The 21,437-nt window shown below is 38.8% G+C and overlaps 1 protein-coding gene across 1 annotated transcript in view; it reads right to left on the bottom strand.

The window, feature by feature from the left end:
* Positions 1-20,141, bottom strand: part of LOC135986916 (regulating synaptic membrane exocytosis protein 1-like) — a 170,808-nt gene extending 150,667 nt beyond the window's left edge. Inside the window, exons 1-2 of the mRNA XM_065631472.1 lie at positions 19,801-20,141; positions 16,582-17,453 (exon numbers count right to left, since the gene is read on the bottom strand). Of these exons, the coding sequence (XP_065487544.1) occupies positions 16,582-17,453; positions 19,801-20,141 (1,213 nt within the window). The remainder of the gene's footprint in view (positions 1-16,581; positions 17,454-19,800) is intronic.
* Positions 20,142-21,437: the final 1,296 nt, after the last annotated feature.

The following is a 21,437-nucleotide window of genomic DNA, read 5'->3' as shown; positions in this document are numbered from 1 at the left end:
TAGCATCACTAATGTCAACTTATATTTGACACGTGAGCTTTCAAAGTATAAACATAACTTTAACACAGACTTATAAGCAAGATGGTTCCTTATCCCCTGCTTAAGCTGAATATTTGCTATAATTAATATTTACATTCAGAGCACACAACGTCTCCACTCAAACTGTACAGTTAAATAATTCTGTTCGTAAAAAGATATATTTTTTAAAATATAAAATATAAAAATAAATCTAAAACCTCAGCACCATATGGTCACTCGTTTACCTGTCCCTGAATGCAACGTTTGGAGAAGAAACTGAAGAAACCCAGCAAACATAGCAGCATCAGCAAGAGACTGGTTAAAAAAGCACAACTGGCATCTAGTAGGTTGCTGAATTCCAGCCTGCAAGTGTAGCAAAACCGTAATGCAAGCAAAAATCCACTTCAGTGTGAAGGAGATGATATAGAAGAAGTGCCTAAGGTCCTTGCGTCCTGATCCTAAGCCAAATTATTCTGCAGCGTCAAACGTTCAACACCGGTGACACCAAACAGGGCTACAAGAGCTCTTATCCAAACAAATCTCTGCAGTGTATGCAAGCATCGATTACTGCATTAGTTCATACACGCCCGCTGCAATGACAAGGAGTTTCAGCCTCAGAAGGAGTTAACGATTTTAGGAATCCAGAATTAACAATCCTCAGGAAACAAGATGGGAAATAAAAGCTCCTTCTTCTCCAGATGGAACGGGGAAGAAGTTTCTTAGTGCTTGAAAGCCAGCAGGAGAGGCAAGCTCAGGTACCAACGTAATCAATATCACTGCTGCAGTTACTGTTTATACTTAGCAGTGCTGCGTTGCACAAGTTTTAATGAATTGCATAAATGAAGCAAACATGAAGTAAACAGGGTTGTTTTAAGTTATGTAAAACTACCCAAGCTGCAGACTTATTTCTAGCACACTGAAAACACAATGGCCCTTGAAAATATTTACTATTTTTTACAAATTAAAGGGATGATTTAATACTTTTCTTACATAATAGATGTGTGCATGAAAACGTAATTTTATATAAGAAAAATATATTCTGAATAAAAAACTGGAAATAATATTTTCTATTCCAAATTACACATTCAAGGTAAAAGAACAGAACCTGCATACCAGCATATTTGGGAAAGCCAGATGATTGGAGAATTACAGCTAATAAAATTTGCTAAAAATTTAATCTCATTTAATCATATCTAAACTGTATAACAATAAAACTATTCCTCTGGCAGAGAGAATCTTCCTCTGTAAAAATACATGCTTCTCTGCAGCATTTCTAGATACTGCAGGACTCCAGAAATACAAAAAACCTGCCTGCTTAGAAACTAAAATGTGAGAAAACAAAGCGCAATGAACTAACCTATTTAAATTTCCATTCAAAGAGAAGCTTATGTGGGGTAAAATATAAATAATTAGGCTAATGAGAGCTTACAGTTCTGTCATCTTTAACAATACATAGATCTATTAGTAATGATGAAAACACAGTTTTAAGCAAGTTGTTTCCCTGCAATTCTGGATCACATGCTCAAAGCCAAGGTACTGTACACTGCTGCCTTTCACACACTATCTCACCTGTCAATCAACAGCAAAAGCCACAGCTGACATCCCAGGTGACTTCTGACTTTCAGTGTCCCCAGTTGCACAGTATTAGCAGAAAGACAACACAACTTTTTCCACTGACATGTCCTCATTAGGAGATGATTCTTTAGAAGAGGACAATGTCCAGGCTTCATATAGTCCAGAAGCTAGTGATCATCTGGACGTGTGCTGACCAGGGAAAATACACCCAGATTTCTCCTAAAGCTGGAGCACATCTCATGCAAAAGGCACAAAGGACAGACTATGCCAAGTGGCTGGTGCTTCTGCAGCGCATCCACTCTCCCACTGACCCTTCTACACTTCTCCTTGAAGGATCTCCTGTTCTGCCAGGGCTGGCACTGAGGGCTTGGCTTCCTTTTCAGAACATACCTCACCTGGATCCTGAATGCTCTCCTCCCCTTGCAGCACATATTCAGCGAGGCAGGGGATTTTGCCACAATTCAACATATGAAAAATATTTACTCCTTACAACCTCAGATCTTTTAAATGAGACTGCACTGTATGGGGCTTGTTTTCTGAGTTTTTAAAAATGTTCCTGTCATTCACATTGCATGCGTTTGTGAAAAAACTAATAAACTGTTCTCCCAAATGTATTTAGAAAGGTTGTTCATGCCCACGGTGTTGTTGAAGCTCTCACTGTCTCCCATTCCTGCGGGCAGCCTCCCTCTGCTCCTCCATCCCCACATCAGGCAGCCCTCAGCACCTATTTCACCCACGTCTCTTCCTAGCCATGAGATCTGCCCAAGCCCTGCCTAACTAGCCCTGCCTAACAGCTTCAGCTTTAGATGGTAGAGGAGTCTGCAAGTATTTGATGACAAGTAAGGGAAGAGAGGAGCAATGGAAGAGTGTTCTGAGGTCAGAAGAGGCATTTTGCAGAAAGGACAGTGCTAGAAACTCCAGTGAAACTCCACCCTGAAGCTGGTTTTCATTCCTCCCAACCCAAATCAGAGCCCTTCTGGCTGTCCCAAAGGCCCATCTGACAGCTTGAGGATCAAAGTTCGTTTATTTACTTTTATATCCATTAATAGTAGCAAAGCTACTGGAAACTAACTAGAAATCTGGTTACCATTCCATTGTTCTAGTAAAAATACACAAATTAGTTATAGCACACTTTCAGCCTTTGGTTTGGATACCATTGCCTATGTAATCTCAGGAGGTTTTTACCCTTGCAAATTATTTTGCTGCCACTGTGAGGCACAACACATTGTGCATCTGATACTTAGACTTCGATCATCATATTTTATCTTCTTCATAATCTTTCCGCTAATAATTGTTCTAGATCTTAATCCATGTACAATACCCCTGCATTTATGAAACTTCTAGGATCACTAGAAAAGAAATGAGCTTGAACAATCTCACACAGATATCCAACCCTACCAGTTGCCAAGTTTTCAGAGGTCAAATTCCAAGCATAAAACATACTATACTGCTTTCTGCCTGGGTGAAAATGCAGCTTTCCTCTAAACCAAAAGCTTTGCAACACTTTTTTTTTTTTGAAAGAAGACAGCCAGAGAATGGTCCCAAGCTTAATTCAGTAGTATAGAATTAGCAATTCAAGGAAAAAAAAAAAAAACCAACAACAAACTATGCTTTAAGTTGGAATTTAATGTAGGAAATCAGAGAAACAAAAGAAAGCATCCATGCTATGGTCTCCAGAACTCAAAGCCAAGTGACAACGGAGAAGCGTTTCTAATCCCACTGCAGGAGTCTTAGACACAGTATTAGGCATTGTACGTGACATTTTGTACTGTAGGCCTGTCTGATCCACTTCAAAAGGGCCTGGCTGTTGTGAGAGATTCACAGTGAGTGGACAAGGCAAACGTCACAGCTCTCTTCAAGGAGGGCAAGAAAAAGGACCTGGGAAACTACAGACTGGGAAGGCCAACCTGAGTCCCTGGGAAGGTTACAGAGTAAATCCCTCTGGAAGGCAGTCCTGAGCACATGAAGGCCAAGATGTTGACTGGGAACCATCAGCATGGCCTTATCAAAGGCAAATCATGCCTGATCAAGATGATTTCTGGATCTGGCAGACAAGGGGAGAGTTGCAAGGCTTTCAACCAAGTCACCCACAATATCCTTGCAGTCGAATTGGAGAAATATGGATTGAATGGTGAACTACAAGGTGGGTAGAAAACTGACAGAACCACTTGACTCAAGCGATGGTCAAAGGACTGAAGTTCAGCTGGTGCTAAAATGTTAGATATGGAAAAAAGATCAGAACAAAGATTTACAGGGAGGAATCAAGGCTTTCCATTGCTCAGCTAGCAGCACTCCAGACCACAAAATGCTCTCCTGGGATCACAGAAAACTTGGATGTAGCCTTTGGCTATGCATCAAGAATTAAACTCGGCAGAGAAAACTTACTTGCTTCTGATAGGCTTAAGTGCAGAGCGTGGCTGACACTGGGCTAACTAAAACACTTCTGTTCTCTGTGCACTCATGCAATCTAAGTGCGTCTTCTCTTCAGTAAAGTATTGCCAAGTGAACAGGACTAAGTATTTTTCAGATTCTTTGGCAAAATAGTTTGATTGCCATGCTCAGGTACAGGCTTGAATTCACAAAACTAAATTGCTCAAGTCAATTTATGTTACGACCTGTAGGAAGAGACTACAGCCATCGAATCTGCACCTGCATTTTCCTGCCAAAAGAGAAGCCAAGCAAAATGTTATTATCTACAAACTCGGGCTACAGCAGAAGTAGGAGATTCAACCTACAGTGACAATGTCATTACAGCTTCTTATTTAAGTCAGCAACACCACCCTACCAAAATGCTTTAAAAGAATTCTTTTTTTTTTCTTCCAAATCTTTTTTTTTTTGGTCCCCTCTATTACAAAACAAAAGAGAATGCATGTCCTGAACTGATTCATGTGGTTTAAAAGTTATACAGCCAAGGGTGACAGACATCTACACGTCACTAATTCATACTGTTTCTCTAGTTGGCAACTTAATTCACATTTCCCTCCTTTTGCTTACCAAAGTCTGAGTAGATGTGATTTAGTTTCCAGTCCCTCCTACAAGTCAGATTCCCCCCAGATCCTTTAATTCTAAAAATTTCAGATTTAAACTAGAAATTAGAGCAGCAGTACCATACATACTGACTACTTCGAAAGGTTAATCTCTGTTAAATACCATTTTATTACTTTAAAAATGTTATATAACATTCAAACAAACAAACAAAAAACCCAGCCAAAACAGAACACAAATCTAAATGCAGGGTTTAACAGTGACCACGTTGTTTGTTTAAGCATTGACAGAAAATTTGTTCCTAATCCTTCTAATAATTTTCTAGGTCAAAGTAAGATTAGGTCTACCATAGCACAGATAACTGATATCTGACTACGTGCCTTAAGTTAATATCATTATTTGTTGTTGTTGCTTTTTTTCAAGGAAAAGGATGTTTATAGTTTAGTATTTTAAAGAAAATATTTGAAAAAAGAAGTCAAAATGTAAATGGTACAGTTGTTTAAAAAAAAATAAATCTGCTCACTGGAAAAATTAACGTCTTTGTAAATGTCTCCTTTCAGCAGCTTGTAGGAATAGCCATTCCCTAAGACTTCCTTGGAGTGAGATTTAAAATTGGGTAACAGGAACAGATTAATCAACTTTTATGTAACTCATTTCAGAGCAACTTGTCTGTGGAAAAGAGCCTGCAGCAGCACAGCTGGATTTATTCCTAAGTGTTCGGTTAAATTCCCATTCCCAGGGGGCTGTTTTTCCCTCCCACAGACAGTCTCTGCTTAAAGATGATGACAACTCCACTCCTGGCAAATCCATACCACCTGCTCCATAACTGAACCTACCTGGGTATGCTGACAAGGTTCAGTGTGTTACATAAAAATTGGCAGAAACAGCAAACACCGGAAAGTTTTGAGAATCTACATCTATTTTTGAATTTCTATTTGTGACTTGCTTTTGTGAGATTCACTTTTATCTGTAAGTGCAAGTCATTTTTATACTGTATTTTAAGCAAAATCTGAGCTTGTACAGAATACCAAGTTATCTTGCATCCCATGTGCTTTGATCTAAACTTAGGCCAATTTGCTGTGGTAGAGCTCTGGAGCACCACAGGCAAGAACTGGCATTATAACTCAGAGTGACCCAGGACTTTGGGGAGTTGGAATAAACAGACTGTTCACTATTTCTCAGCTCATGGCACTGATCAGTATTCACTGCCTGAGCAGAGGTTTCTTCTCATCTCACAATTCAGGTTAGAACTGTGTGAATAAACTGCAGGCAGGTTAAAGCGAGTCGGCTGGGGAGCACAGCTTTGCACAGCATGAGCTCCCTGCTCTGCAGGGGTATCTGCCACTCCTACCCAAATCTCACAGGAGCTCAGTGCCAGGATTTGCAATTCCCACCTGAGATTTTGGGGCAGGGCTGGGACACTCCAAGGACTATATCCAGCTGCTTCAGAACAGCATTTCTTCTCTTGTGACATCTCCTTACAATCTTTAATGCAGAACAGTCTGACTTTCAAATACTTTATAAAGGCAAAGAATGAAACAAAGACCTGCAGCATTTTATATTCACGTTTAGCTCTATTCACTAACCTCTCACACCACTCTGGAGTGGTGCCCTACAAGTACACATCATGACACCTGAAGTATTTAAATGCAACAGATGGACCGGAATGCACACATGCCTTCTAATAGCACATGCACATTCTAATCCATATAAACATCTATGTATATACTCACAAACATGTATGGGCCTCCAAAAAATTTTGTCTTACTAATGTTATGAAACTACAGTAAAACAAAGAATATGAAAGCACTTGTGGGGGATTATGGTGGGTCCGTGGATTCCCTGATGGAGGGCATGGGAATAGAAATTAGCCTTGAAGATATTAAGGTCTACCCGTGAGAAAGATGGGAGGAGTATCTAGAGATATTAAGGTGTACCTGTGGGAAAGAAGGGAGTAAAAGAGTAACATCGATGATAGCAAAATTAGCCAATGATATGTTACTACTGCAACTTGCAACCAATAGCAAAAAGACACTTGAGCTGGTAAAGACTATATAAAAAGGCATTTGTGGCAATAAATGGAGACTGCTGTTTGTACTTAAGGACTTGGTCTATGTTGTTTGTCCGTCTCAACCGCGACAAGCATTCACATACATTATTGTATCTTTCTGCTCCTGAGCCTACTTCATTGCAGCATTCTTGAAGCAGATAACAGAGTGCGTTCTCATTACACAGGTGTTTCTTATGCATTAGGTCACATAAATTATCAGGCTGGAAGGAAATGTGCTTCTGGTAAGTAGGAAGAAAAAATGTGACTACACCAGAAGTATCAGTAAGATTTCTTAAGCACAAACATACAGAGTCTTCTGTATATGCATCTCTAAGCTTCCCAAAAATCTTGAAAATCTGGCTCATGATCCTCAAAAATGAGTACCTTTTTCTTGCTATGTTTATTTTTTTCTAAGGATCGGACTTAACTCATGTTATGAAGAACTGCTTCCGTAGAGCTTTACTTGTCAGTGTAATTCCCATATCCAGAACATTCCATACACTGTCTCCTACACTGAACCTACAGGACAATGTAAATCTGTCTAAGGAAAAATGCACATGGAGATAAGATCTGAAAAAGGTTTTTAAATTACCAGTTTGAGTAGGAAGGTATGCCTGCATTTCCAGACTCTCTCTTTGCCAAGAGAGAAATTGTCTTGCATAAACAGAATGTGATAGATAAAAATTAGATTTGACTGCTCCATCTAGCGGCTCATTAAGCACAACTTCAATGATTAAGAACATGTAGCCTAACAGGTTAAAAAGAGCCATGTTTGGTGCTTGCTTCTTCTCTGAGCAACACAACAAAATAAATTATTAGTACCAAGCTCTTTTAGTAGCATAACATAAAAATAATCTCCAAAAATCAAATAAAATTTCATGAAAGTTTAATATAGTTAGGTCCATAAACGCATTTAAACATTTTTACGTTTTTAATTATGAGCTTATTTTTTTCTATTTTGTTAATAAACTTTAATAAGAACGGCAAAGTTTTAGAAATCATTCATTGAATTTACAGTTGAAGTTACATTCATATTTTAGTTTATGTTTCCAGTTAAAAGATATCCTACCTTTTCAGTAAAAGAACCAAATTAATAAAAGTCCAACCATTAAAACATATATGCTGACTCTTACCTATAAGAAGTAATTTCAAAGCCCAGGTCTGATTCAGAAAGGCACTCCTACTATGTGAAGGACAACTCCTAAACAAATCCAGAGCACCACTGATTATTAGAGGGAAAAAGAAGTGTGTGCTCTTGAGTCTGCCCAAGGCTATTTCATGGCAATTCTAAAAGAATACCAAGAACTTAGTTCCTTTAGGAAACTGGTATAACAACATGACCAAGTTGCTTTAAATAGAACAGTTTTCCAACAATAATTTTGAGAACAACTGATTAGAATTGAAGCTCATATTGCAGATGAAAGAATTACTGAATTGAGGCCTAGGTTTCAAAAACTGGAACTTCAAGTTCTAGAAATTAATGTGTACAATGAAATCATAAAATGCATCTGACTTAAAATCAGATAAAAGTGTTATGTGCTTCATTTTTCCTTGCTACATGTCTGAAAACATTTTGTCTTGAATTACACATGACTGAGCAGTTGCCAAGAATATAACCACCACCTTGTATCCACCACATACAGCTCCCACAACTAACACCAAAGATACATTAAGATCAGACCCTGTGTGCAATCAAAACCTCTACGTAATGAAAGTTAAACATACGCTTAAGTTCTTTACAGATCTGCATTTAGAATTGCAAAATAATCCCATGTTAGCTGTGGCCAAAGTGAAGGGTCGAATACACATTAAGTCAAACACCTTTTTGCATCTAATGCTCCAACCCCAGCCCATCTTCCCTTCTAAGGCCACACTGGGATTTGGGAAGTTCAGATGAGCTGTGCTGCCCCTGCACATCTCTCAAATTTCTCAATGGACCAAGTTAAGGACTTGGTCCAATTTGCATATAAGGTACAGCAACGCCACAGGTCACCAAGTAAGGAATACTGATATTAACTTTCCTAAAATAAAAAAGGTCACGTTTAGAGACAGGAAGCAAATGTGAAAAGAAAATAATTCTAAGTAAAATGTACTATTAGAAGTTGCTTCATGGCTAAAGTGAAAGTGTAATAAAATATTTAATACTGAGGGTCTAAAAACTATTGCTGTAGGTATGCATCTACTGCGTAGCATCACAGTATTTCTAAGACTTACACTCTCTTACAAAATACCTCTAAGATTGGAAGTGTTTAACAGTTAAAAAGCTCTTAATATACTATTTTTGCAGTCAGTCAAGACAATGAGCTGAGGGACTCATGCCCAAGAGAGATATTTTTAAGCAGCTAAACATGTATAAATGCAGAAATTGCAAATGTTGGAGCACCTCAAAAAGTAACTAATTCAACTCTTACTTAACATTTAGAGCAGCTGGATGTCTGCAGAGGGAGGTGGTAAACTTATTAAGAGTCTGGCAAGCAGCATGTAGGTCCCAGCTGTCTACTATGTGCATTAGCCAACAAATAATCACTGTTGCCTTACATTTTGCCTATCCTGCTTGCAGACTTTTTATTCCCACAGTGAACTTACACAGAAAAGGCAAAAACAACTATCAAACTGAAAATAAAACTGTAAACCTCTGCCCTCTCCTTATGTGTCTTTAAGCTGAGGGGCAAGCCAGAGTCCTCTAGCGGGACCAGAAGAGCAACATGATCAGTAATCAGAACCATTATATTAAGCCCTTAAAACTGGTCAGAGGGAAAGCGGGAGAGAAACGAATGAAAACCGAATAGAGCAGCAAGGTCCCATGCACACAGCCATCAAGCTGTCATACCCTTCAGTGCTAGCTCCATCAGCCAGAAAAAAACCCAAAGTTCTGCTAAAAAAAGAAAAATCTGGCATTGTTCATTTCTGCTAAAAAAAGAAAAATCTGGCATTGTTCATGTGTATTACTGTAATTAAGTGCATCACTATAAGAAAAAAAATATATATCAAAGGTATCAGAGAAATATTAACACAAAATACTAACCAATAATACTCAGTGCCATACAGCATAACCCCTGCGTTTGGACTCAATTTGATTTGGGATGATCAGAATCCTTGTAACTAAGAAAAGGAAACCGAATTAACTTTTTCAGAAAATAACAGAATCAGATGCTTGCTTCCTCCTAATTAACTCTATAATTAATTAAAATTAACTCTGAAATTAATTATGTGTAAGTATTATTCTATAATAAGCCAATAACTGATTTACCTTTTTCATTCACAGGCTTTCATGTTTCAGCCAAAGGGAGACAGCTTCCTCATACAGGTGGAAAAAGGCAAAAGTTTTAGATTTCAGTCCCAAGACCTAAACTCATCCTTCAATATGCTTCCCAGAACATCCACAGTTACGCAGCTTTACCAAACACAGTTTGCCTTATCCTTCACAGTTCACCTTTTCCTCTAAGGTCTCAGATCAAAAGAATAACAGTAAATCCTGAGTGGGGGGAAAGGATCATCCTCTGGCTACAACGCTGTCCCATGTTTCAGGCTAGGTGAGTTTTAACTCTTGTTGACCGCATAGCTGTATTTTGAAAAGTGCTCAGCAGCTAAAATTAGGGCAATTTTTTCAAAAGCTCTCAGGTCCTTCAAAAGTGCTCCATGATCTGCAGCTCCCATTGCTCTTTTCATACCTGCTACCTCCAGTGGTTTCTGTATGGAAAAAAACTGCCTGCTGAATGTTCTCGAGAATTGGTCTTTCATGGAGAAACCTCGAGAAGTCCCGGGTTCCTCTACAGGTCCAAACACTCTCACAGCTCCTAAAATTAAAGCTTCCCTGCTCATCGGGTGTTAAGTCTCTTTGAACATATGATCCTAATTCCTCCATGCTTTAGTTTCCCCTTTTTGTAATGACAATAATTATCTTACTACTGGACAAATTACTATTAGGACAAATTCATTGCTATTTTATGAATTGGATGTGCAGGAGAAAGGTAAGTGACAAAGAACAAACAAGTAATAAAATAATGAACATGTGAAAAAATCAAGCAACACAGAAGACAGAGCATGTTAATAATAACAAAACATAACGCCTGGCCAACTGCCAGAGATGTAAGAAAGAACTCAAGATTTAACGGTCTGTGACATCCTTTTCTTCCATGTCTCTTGATAAGTCAAAATGTACATTTCTTTTCTCCTTTTCAGAAACCAGATTGTTACTACATAAATTTGTAGTGCAAATGGCTATCAAATATCATTACTTAAAAGGTGACCAAAAAAGGATAAGCTACAGCCAGGAGTACTGTGGCTTTAGCCCCAGACTTGCCCACCTTGGCCCAGAGCCTGCCCAAGGAACAACGGCAGTATTTCTAGCCTAGAACAATTTGAAGGCTATGAAGAAATAGATTTTTACTTCCAGGAATCCTCTATTTCGACTAAGAAAGCATGATTACAATTATCCCTAACTTTGTTTATCTGTCCCCAGAGTTGACACAGTTTCTGGCACTGAACTTCAACCTCCTTAGCAGTAACTTAACCCTCCAGGGAAGAGAGAAGCACTCACTCAATCTCCTTCCCCCTCCAGCTTCTTCTTTTCCATTTAAAGTCCTCCCTCTTTGCCTTTTTTCTTTTCAGTTTTTTCTTCCTTTTTTTTTTTTTTTTTGTTCTTTGTTTTCTAGACTATTCAACCCCAATCCATCCTACCTTTCCTTACATATCATGTTTTATAGACCTCAGTCAATTCTTGCTGCTCTTCTGCAAACTCCTCCAGCATGTTCACAACCTTCTTAAGGGAAACTAGAGAAAAGGCTCTCTTAGGATTTTAAAGGAGAATTCAGCCACACATCTTCCATGCAATCCCCATTTATATGGTTATGTATCTCAGTACCATGTTGGATTTCTTGGCAACAGTATGACTTTTTTCCAACTCGTGCTCAGCTTATTTCATTTGCATATACATGTATGCACTTTAAGTAATTCCATATACACAAAGCAGATCTCTTACTGCCCAGTACCAATTTATCAAGCACTGTAAATAATTTCAGCTATTCAAAAGCACTGAATATTGACAACATTGAATAATGTTAGCACTGACCAAAACCCTGAAATTAGAGCCATTTTACATATTTTCATTAAAATATGAATCAGATGTAGATCTAAGTTATTGCACAAGGACTAGAAGATAAATTGGAAGGGTATTTTCTTTTACACTAAGTTAAAGCTCAGTCAGATTTTTAAACAAATGCAGCTCTTTTTAGAAATCTATGCCCAACTCTCCATACGAACAGATGTTACAATATGCTAGCAGATGTTACAGTACAACTTCACTTGCCTACACTCCAGATTTAAAATACCGCAGTGAAAAAGCTTAGCTAAAAACATTTTAAACCAGCCTGCTCTTCTCTATAGCCTCTTCCTGATGTTTTCTCTCGGTCCATTTAAACACCCTGCTGCATACGTGCGGTTTCCCCCTTAGCCCACAAGCTACCTTCCCTGCCAACGATGCTACTGCACTGGAAGAAATCGCCGGGGCAGGTTTTATTTTGTATTCTCCTTCCCCTCGAAGCATCCCCAAGCATGAGCACCCAAAGCAGCGCTCGGCACACCAGAGGAGGACGGGCCCAGAGCTGAGCCAGCACCGACACATTCGTTTGCGAACCACAGCGTTCCCTTTTCCTTCTGGCCTCCAGGTCCTCTCCTCCTGGTCACAACCTCCCCACCTCACAAGATCAGACACCAAGATCCCAGCAAGATCCCTGCCCCTCACACTTTCCAACCAGAAGGGTAATGGCAGAGGAATTAAATGAAACTGGGTCGCCCTCTTCCTGCCGGTAATGTAAGAAAGGCATTATGAATGAAACGATCGCATCCTCACGGAAAGTAACTGGAATGTTATCACAGAAGGTTTTTTCCAAACAAGACTCCAACTCTATCATGCCCTCCTTACCCCCAATTAAATCCTTCAGCCAGTATACAAAGTGAGTTTTACTTAGCGTTTTACCATTTTGCTGACACTATGTGAGTATTGGGCATATTTTCAAACCTAAATGGTGTGAACAAAATATACATTTAGGCAGATACGAACAATGAGTCTATAAAACGTAAACCCATTAGCACATCTATTTACGTCAAAGTACATGAGCAGCTTTCAGTACCTCCTCACGTTGTTCCAATTTCCAACACTATTTTATCTTCCAGTTTCAAAGACTACATGACAGAAGTCTAGAGTATCTCCTGTATCTACCATGGGATAAAAGAAGTTATGTACAACCCTGTCTGGACACAAATCTATTAATTCTACACAAATACCTGGTTTTAAACTTTAAAGAAAATATTTTTCGCAAACTTATTCCACATCCAATTTGCATTCTTCATTGGATGGCAGTAGGCAGAGGCTGTTTTCAGTTTTAGAATGAAGTCTGGATTTCATGTGTGTAGTCTGGTTTATGTTATTCTAGCAAGTCTTTGAAGCGAGCAGGAATGCAATTTATGCCTTCTAAGAGGATTCCTTGTGCCTTGGCAGGACAGTGTCGTCACTGGAAATTCAGTCCACCTGCTGCTCAACTATTACACATTTCAGAATAAGGAGCCCTACAGCCTGTATTAATAATAGGATGAAAATTACTATCAGCAATCAGTAACAGTGTCCTGTAAGGGGTGCAGATTTTTTTTTTTTTTTAAGAAATTGGAGATGACTTATTTGACACTGCTAAACAGTATTTTCTCTAGATTTACTCCAACATGGAAACAGCTCAACCTAAAACTTTGGGTCCTCCGCCAAAGAGGCATAATCCCTGTGGATTACAAATGACATTTATTTTTTTGGAAACAGAGTATCTCCAGTGCTTGTGAATTATTTTGTTAATAATTTTGAAGAAATACATATTAAATGGTTGCAGTAAATAGCAGGGGATATACTAAATCAGCTTGGTTTGTATTTAGCACTTTTAGAAGGTTTTTTGTGCTCAGAAGACAGGGTAATGCAATCCTAAACAGTGTTTCTCGGAAACTCAAAATTTAAAAAGTAACTTTTGCACAGTATCTACTTTATATGTCATTTTTGGCTATAGATTTTTAACCCAGTCTTATCCACTCTACTTATACCTTACATTTTTACGGGGCATCATTTTCTTTTAAACATCTGTATAAGCTGTTTTCCATAGAAAACTTCTATTTTAGTTGCTCAATATAGAATTGAAAAGAGTTCATCTTTATTACTCAGGTGCTGATTGATTTATATTGGCACTCACCAAATGCAAACATTCATTTTAAGATCTTGGTTTTTTCTTGGTAAAGCTGCTCAAAGTTACCAAAATAATTTGTAATAAGTCTGTCTTTCTATCTCCATTTCTATTACTTTGGCATCACATTTCTGACTGAGCTGATATTTACATAAGAGAGGATGGATTCCAGACCGTCCTGAGCTTATAAACTAAAGCACTACAACTAGGGACCCGTGCAGTATCTCTCCCAAACTACAAGCAAAGCACCAAAGGAATGGTGAGTGAAATTCTGTTTGTAATGATCCTGCTAAATTACAAAGAATGTGATTCCGACCTCAGTTACAAGAGGAGCATTTTTTAAAATTATTTCTATCAATTTTTAACACTACACCCTTTTACTGTGGCATTTTTTCTTTTTATATATTGAAGGATTTCTAAAAGATTTTCTTAGGTAAATAAAATTTCTTGCCTTTCCATCTATTCTTATGAAATAATGCAGATTTTTTCAAATATTGATGAAAATTTAATTCCAAAAGTAACTGGATACTTTACTACCAGAAACGCTTCTGCATCCTCATTGATATTCATATTTCCCAGCTCTTTTTCTGTACTATACCTCCAGATTCAAAGGTTTTCCATTTCTTTTCCCATGACAAGGACTGTAGAAGTAATATCAAATCAGGCAAAAAAACCCCATAACATCTATATCTCACAGCTACTAAATTAATAAATATATTTCTGCAAGTAATGTATTGCAGATCCCCACAACCACATATATGTACATGTATACACATATATATGTGTGTATATAGATATTCTGGTTAATAACATGGTCCTAGATTACTGCCAATTAGAGATAAGGTCTCAAGGAATGCTCAGCAATGTTAACCAAGTATTGAGTTGGCAGTGGCCAGACAGGTTTCTAACATACTCTTATTTATAACTTTTACTCAAATACAGTGAGGTAGCACTATGATGTGATACAGACCAAGGCCTCCGCTGTCTAAAGGGAGAGCCTAAATATCCGTCTCGGAGGCAACCGAGAAGTTGATTCAGTTACCGAGAACATAAGCATTTAGCGACATTTGAAATCCTCTGGGATTCATAACACTGAAAGAAAAAAGTCCAACCTTTAACAGTTTAACACTACAATGGGAAATTGGTCAAAAGCTGAGATCAGTGTCATGAGCCTGAAAGCAACCATTGAAAGGTTTTACTTACAAAGGACCATTACAGAGCAAACTACATCAACATATTTATAACAGTACCAATGACTTTCAGCCTGGACTTGACCTTCACATCGATGACCTTCCAGTTGATAATGATGATACCCCTCACTGAAGAAGGGAAATCCTTTCTGTTTCATAAGCAACCTCAAATTGATGCACATAAATGAAAGCAAATATCAAAGATGGAAAGGAAATGCTATATTACAGTCAGGGAAAATCACACAAATCCAAACGTCAGCATAAAACATTGCCACAAAATAAAGAGATGTGTTCTCTTAGTAAGACAGAATAGTTGAGACTGGGAGAGACCTCAGTAGGTCTCTTGTTCAAAGCCCCTTACCCAAATGCAGGGTCAGCTAGAGCAGATTGCTCAGGGCCTTCTCCATTTGGGTTTTTAGCATCTCCAGCGATAGAGAGTGTACATCTCCATGCTATATGTTCCAGTGTTTGATGACTCCTACAGTCAAAAAAGTGACTTTTTTATGTCTAAGTGGAATCTGGATTAAGATTTCAGGAGCATGATAATCATCCCTCCTTAAAAATGAGCAGAAAAGCAAGCTTGAATATTTTGAATGGAAAAGTTAGTGCTTAGAAAAACAAGCAGCTATTCAGATGGGATGGGATAGAAATGTTGTCTCTTTTTATAAGTATACCTGGAGCTTTAGGGGATGTCAGGAGACCACAACATCAGTTACAGACAGGTTAGCATATATGAATCAAGAATGTGTCAGGAAACAGTGAATCAAAGACATGTCAGGAAACTGCCAGGAACTAAAAGGCAATGCAGACAAGCTGTTGGCATTTTGAGTATGAACACCAGCAGAAAAATTTCAAGTTGCAAACACAGATAATTAAACTAAAGAGCTAAAAGCTACTTCCAAAGATGAAAATCCTTCATCTCACTGTAGCATCACTTAAAGACAAATCAAGGTTCAAAGACAGTTGGTGCGTTCTACCCATCTTTTCTGAGGATGCTTATTTTATCTGTTCACCATTCATGAATTTGATTAACTTCTTCAGCCAGAAGAAAGGCTTTGTTTAAAAGCACACAGTGCCCTACTACTTAATCCTTACTGCTGAGTGTTACCATCAACAGATGAAGGCAAACTGAAATAACAGAATTTAAACATACTTGTAAGCTTGGGAGCAAATTCATCTACACAATTTAGGCAATTCTATACAGACAAAAGATGAAGCAATGACCAAAGGAGTACAGATACCATCAAGAGAATAAACTGGAACCCTTAAATTCTATCAGTTCCAGGTGAAAGAGGGAAGAGAATGAGAAAGAAACTCATCAGCTGATGCTACCTCTGACCACCTCATCTAAGAATGCAAAAGGAAACATTGCAAACCAAATGTAAACAGGTATAAGACACTTCTCAGTTGGGAAAAAAAAAAGGGGGGGGGGGGAGGGGAAACAAAGGTGTATGTTTAAAATAGAGGCAAAAGAGAGAGAAAAACACAGATTATTTTTTTTTTCCCAAAGCATGGCCATGTGCATAATATACATAAAGGTCCTTACCTTTTTCACTGACACTTTCACTTTCTATCTCCACATCTTCACAGCTAGTATATTCTGGTGTTGATGCCCCTTCTTCCTCTGAGCTACTAACTGACATCTGCCTTTTCTTTCCGCCTCTTTTTGCTCTATGAGGCTTTGGAGGGGATGGCCGCACTGATTCCGACTGGTCAGAGCTAAGGGAATCATTCCTTAGCATGGTCTCCATTTTCTCCCGCTTTGCTTTTCGCATGAGAATAGCAGAGCTAGGATCAAGGCGGCTCTGTTTTTTAAAGGAATCGTGGTTCTTGTATTCTACGTGTTCTATAGGAACTGGACTATGCCTGGGAGTTGGTGGGCTATGATTAGTTAATTGTTTAGAAACAGAAATTCTTACATCACCTGTTCTGTCTATAGAGTACGACCTCTGAGTTTCCACAAGAGATTTTCTGTCCTGAGTTCCCTGTATTTGTGAGCGTTTTCCTAATTTATTCTCAGGTACCTCCGCTTCCTCCATTTCTGTATGTGGCAAAGCTACATCACTGTGCCTTCTCTCGTGCCGCGCTTTAGAAACTTTTGCATGCATGCGCATCTGCTGTTCCTCAGGATGTGGTTTTACAGGGTATCTTGCCAGATTGGGGTCACTCCTGTAACGGGTATGATATTCATCTTCCTTCCTTTGTTTTTCATCATCAGGCACTTTGCCTTCCTCAAGTTTCTCAGGCAAGTCTGGGTAGTCCTGTGACTTGCCTTTCTCCAGCCTTCTCCCTTCGTGCCGTTCTTTACGCTCTCTGTCGTCTGCTGGTCCTTCTTTTTGAAGTGAGGATTTTGGCACACGCTTACGCTCACTCTTCAAACCTTTGCCATTCTGGTCTGAAACCAATGTTGTCTTCTTCCTATGGTGAAAGGGAGTACAATAATTTGAAGAATTGAAAACAGGAATACTTGCGTACACTTTTACAGTAAATAGATTATAAACAAGGATAAGTTATGGCAAAACATATAGAAAGGTACTGGATCCATTAACATTAATTAAATCTATTAATCCTTCCAGCAGTACTTTTCCAACAGCAACAACTTCCAGAGTCCATAAAAACATAAACTATGGATGGCCCAAATAGCTGAGTAAAATCACAAAGAATATTAACGTGGATAAATGCAGATAAAAATCATTTACCCACGTAAGCAAGAAGACTCAAAGTCATCTTTGTAGTAACTGCAGCACTATGAGAGAATGTTGGAATAATTTTCCATTTTTTGGCAGCAGCCATGAGGGTTACAGACTAAGCACATATGCACAATTCGCTTCAAGCACCCTGACAGTATAAACACCACCAAATGGAGTATTGCCCATGACGATATTATAGACAGAAGTAACATGGATATATGAAAATGCAAGAGAGAACGTATCCAGAAACAATAATATTTGACCTAGTTTGTTCTATCTTATTGAAACTCTAAAATGAAGTGCCCATTTCATAAGCATATAAAGAAATGCAAATTGACTCCTTGAGATAAATCAAAGGCATTCCTTTCTCTGGTAATAAAAGAAGATGGAAAATGTAATTTATTTCTCTATACAGCAAAAGTACAGAACAATGAATAATGAAGCTGCTTGAAAATTATGCTCTCTCTCCTCTTTCATTTTTGGCTTTGTGAGAATAAGCAATCTGAAGAATTATAAAAACTCCTTATACTGGACATTTTTATTTCTCTCATCATTCCAGTTGCCCTTTTGTTTACCATTTCACATATCAATCCATCGATTTTGAAGAATGCCGAACACAGCTATACACCGTATTTGAGATGAACCTGCATCAGGACGAAGTCACTAGGACTTTGTTTTGTGGCAGTGAATCTTCCACAGCTGATACATCTTCGGATTACATATCACGGATTTTCACAGATTCGTCTGACAGGACAGGCAAAGTTGGATATGATTCAAGTTAAGCTTCTGTCTCCTTTGCCTCCATCTCCTGTTCCTCTTGAGTTTTTGGCAGTAAAAAGGCAGCTCAGGCAGGACCTGAGCTTACCATAGATGCTCTACATTCAGAACCCTTTGACTCCATTTGAAAGTGATGAGTAGAAAACATTACTTTTGTATAATTAATATAAACATCTCGCTTTTGGACAGCAAAGCAGAAATAGGAAGCATTTTGCTGCCCTACAAGTGTCCTTCAGCTGAGTGACGACTGCTCTGAGGGCCTTCCCAGTGTTGGGGGGGGAAAAAGTCAGAATTAGGGGAGGACACCATGTGTTTGTTTACAACATACATATACATAACACTAACCTGAGTTTTGGTACAGTTAAACCCAGACTGACCTCAAGAACACAGTCAGTTACTAGCCACTGCTTATCATCCATTTTCAACTTCAATAACTATGAAAAAAAAAAAAAATCATCAGCCGTTCTGGCCAAGGGAGAATCTTCTATGGCAGACTCTTGTTTTGTTGCCACAGGCTCCCTCCTCAACCGCTCTGCCATCTGCCAGGCAACGGCCAAAAGAACAGCAACGGCTTCACGGCATTAGCCTCTCTTGACTTGCTGCTCAACCCGTTCATCACAGTGAATGCAGCCTGGGAATTTACTCATTTACTCACTTAAATATAATAGTTTGCTTCCAGTTGGCTTTATTCTTGCATACAACTTGCTCTGAATTCAATATGGTACTATTGCAGTTCCGCATGAATGTTTACACTGCAGGCGTAAATGAGCTCTTTCAATAGCTCCTGGTTTATTATTAAAAATAACACAAGCCGTGATAAAAAGATAACCCATAAAGATATCTGACAGAACTCCACGGGATGGTTTTCTGTTTGTTTGGTTTATTGGTTTGGTTTTTTTTGGAGGAGGGGTGGGGGGGTGGTGGTGGCAGTATTTTTTTAATTCCAGTACATCATTTCAAGTTACAGGCTTGCAATATGTTCGATCACTTTAAAATACCTGACAAATATAAAATTCAAAAGTAACCTACAATCCTGTATTAAAAGTGTACACCAAAATTCATTGAAGTACATAGAAATATCCCTAAAATACTTTTTTTTTTTTGCTGATTTCTGTTGCACAAACCAAATCAGACAATGTATTTGCTAGCGAACACTTATCCTTCCCTGCTCAGTAAATCAACTTATTCGTTGTTTTTACTCAGTTCTAGACACACACAAGGCACATCTGACAGCCTTGTGTAATATTATTGAACTAGCATTTATAATTGTGAGGCTCTGTCAAAACAGAAAGCATTACCTCTCTCTTGGAGGTTCACTTCTAGACCTTGATGAAACCTGCTTTTGGTCCAGGCCCATAGCCGGCTGCGGTACTTCTGCTCCTTTCCTCCGGTCGGACTGCACGCTGGAAGAAGAGAGTTCCTGTGATGAGGCAGCTGCTGTACTTAAGGGAGTCTGTGATCTCGATCGCTCCTGAAGTCTTGCTTTCTTTTCTCTCGGCGCATCCGAGCTTCCACCAGTCGCCGTATCACTCAGGGTTCCGTCCTGGCTAGGTGAGGGCTGCGGTCCACTCCCAAAAAACCACGCTCCGGATTTCGTGAGGATTTCTTGTTGCTTTCGACATAAATTGCATACCCACATAACCTAGTTGAAGACAACAAGAAGAGTCAGTGCAGTGACCCCTCAGACACTGAAATGCATGCTCGCTATCACAGAGCAGGTACGACCTCTTGCTGTTCTCTAAACTGGTGAGGCTGGTGCTCATGACGGGACCCAGAACATGCTTCTCCAAGCACTGACTGCACTGGCTACAGCCAAGCATCCTACAGGCACATGCTATGCGAGCTTCTCAAAAATGTCCTGTCAATATACGTCAGTCCTACCTGTAGCAGCCCCCGCTCAGCCCAGCCCTAGCTCTCTCCTGAACGCGACCAACGCCTGCTGCTGGTGTTGATGCAGCTGGTGGGTGGGTCAGGTTGTCACACCTGCTGTGGGTCGGTGTCAGGACAAGCCTACCAGACGGTAAACGGGACTTGTACCTTGGGCGGCGGCGTCCTGCCCAGCTAACTCCCAACCTCCGCCGTCACAGAAAATGAACACGGTATTTCCCTTTAATTAATTTTTCTAACATAATGTACCTCAATATTATCTTGCAAATAATTCGGCATTTACTGCGCATGGTTTTAGCTACATCCACAACAACTACTTACCAGAGATGTCAGGTAAGACCTAAAGAAACCTACTGATAAGAGAACTAAATGCACCAATGAAAAGAATGCAAATGTACCGTATTTTGTACTAATCTCTAAAGATCTTTTACCATTTCTTTGAGCTATAGCTGTAAATAATACATAACTAAATTAAACATGCGTCCCTGGCAATGAAAATTCAGCTGTGTACATACAGGGTGCTTCTTAGGATTTTTTGTTTTTAATTCCAGATACACAGATAAACAGAAGCACACACAGTAAAGCCAGACTCTATGTTTCAAATCTATATACATTACAAAACAGATTTATGTACAGGAGTAAATCACCAGAGAAAATAAAAGGTTAATCAGAACTTTGAAGTATGTGAATATTTAAGAAAAAATTGAGACAAAGACAAAAGGAGTCTTGAGTCAGCAGAACAGAAAAGGCAAAATGTATGGAGAATATACAAGAGGTAGGAATTTTGTCAGAAACAAAAATAGTGATGAGAGGAAAGAAAGCTGACAGCTAATAAGGGAAATGGTAAAGAAAATAGTTTTGTGTGGAAAGAAGTAAAAGAATGGATAAAATCATAAAGAGGGTAAGAAGGATGACAAAAGTTGGAAAGAAAAATACATTTAAATTATTTTTGTAAACACAGGAATGACGCAACAGTTGCAAAATTAAACAACGCTTAAAAATTAAAAGAAACAGAATAAACAATCACTTCAGGGAAGAAATTACAGTA

Source organism: Caloenas nicobarica, chromosome 3 (assembly GCF_036013445.1).
Source record: "Caloenas nicobarica isolate bCalNic1 chromosome 3, bCalNic1.hap1, whole genome shotgun sequence".
Lineage (NCBI taxonomy): Eukaryota > Metazoa > Chordata > Aves > Columbiformes > Columbidae > Caloenas > Caloenas nicobarica.
Note: the sequence above shows the minus strand (reverse complement) of the source record. Positions and strands in the feature narration are given on the sequence as shown.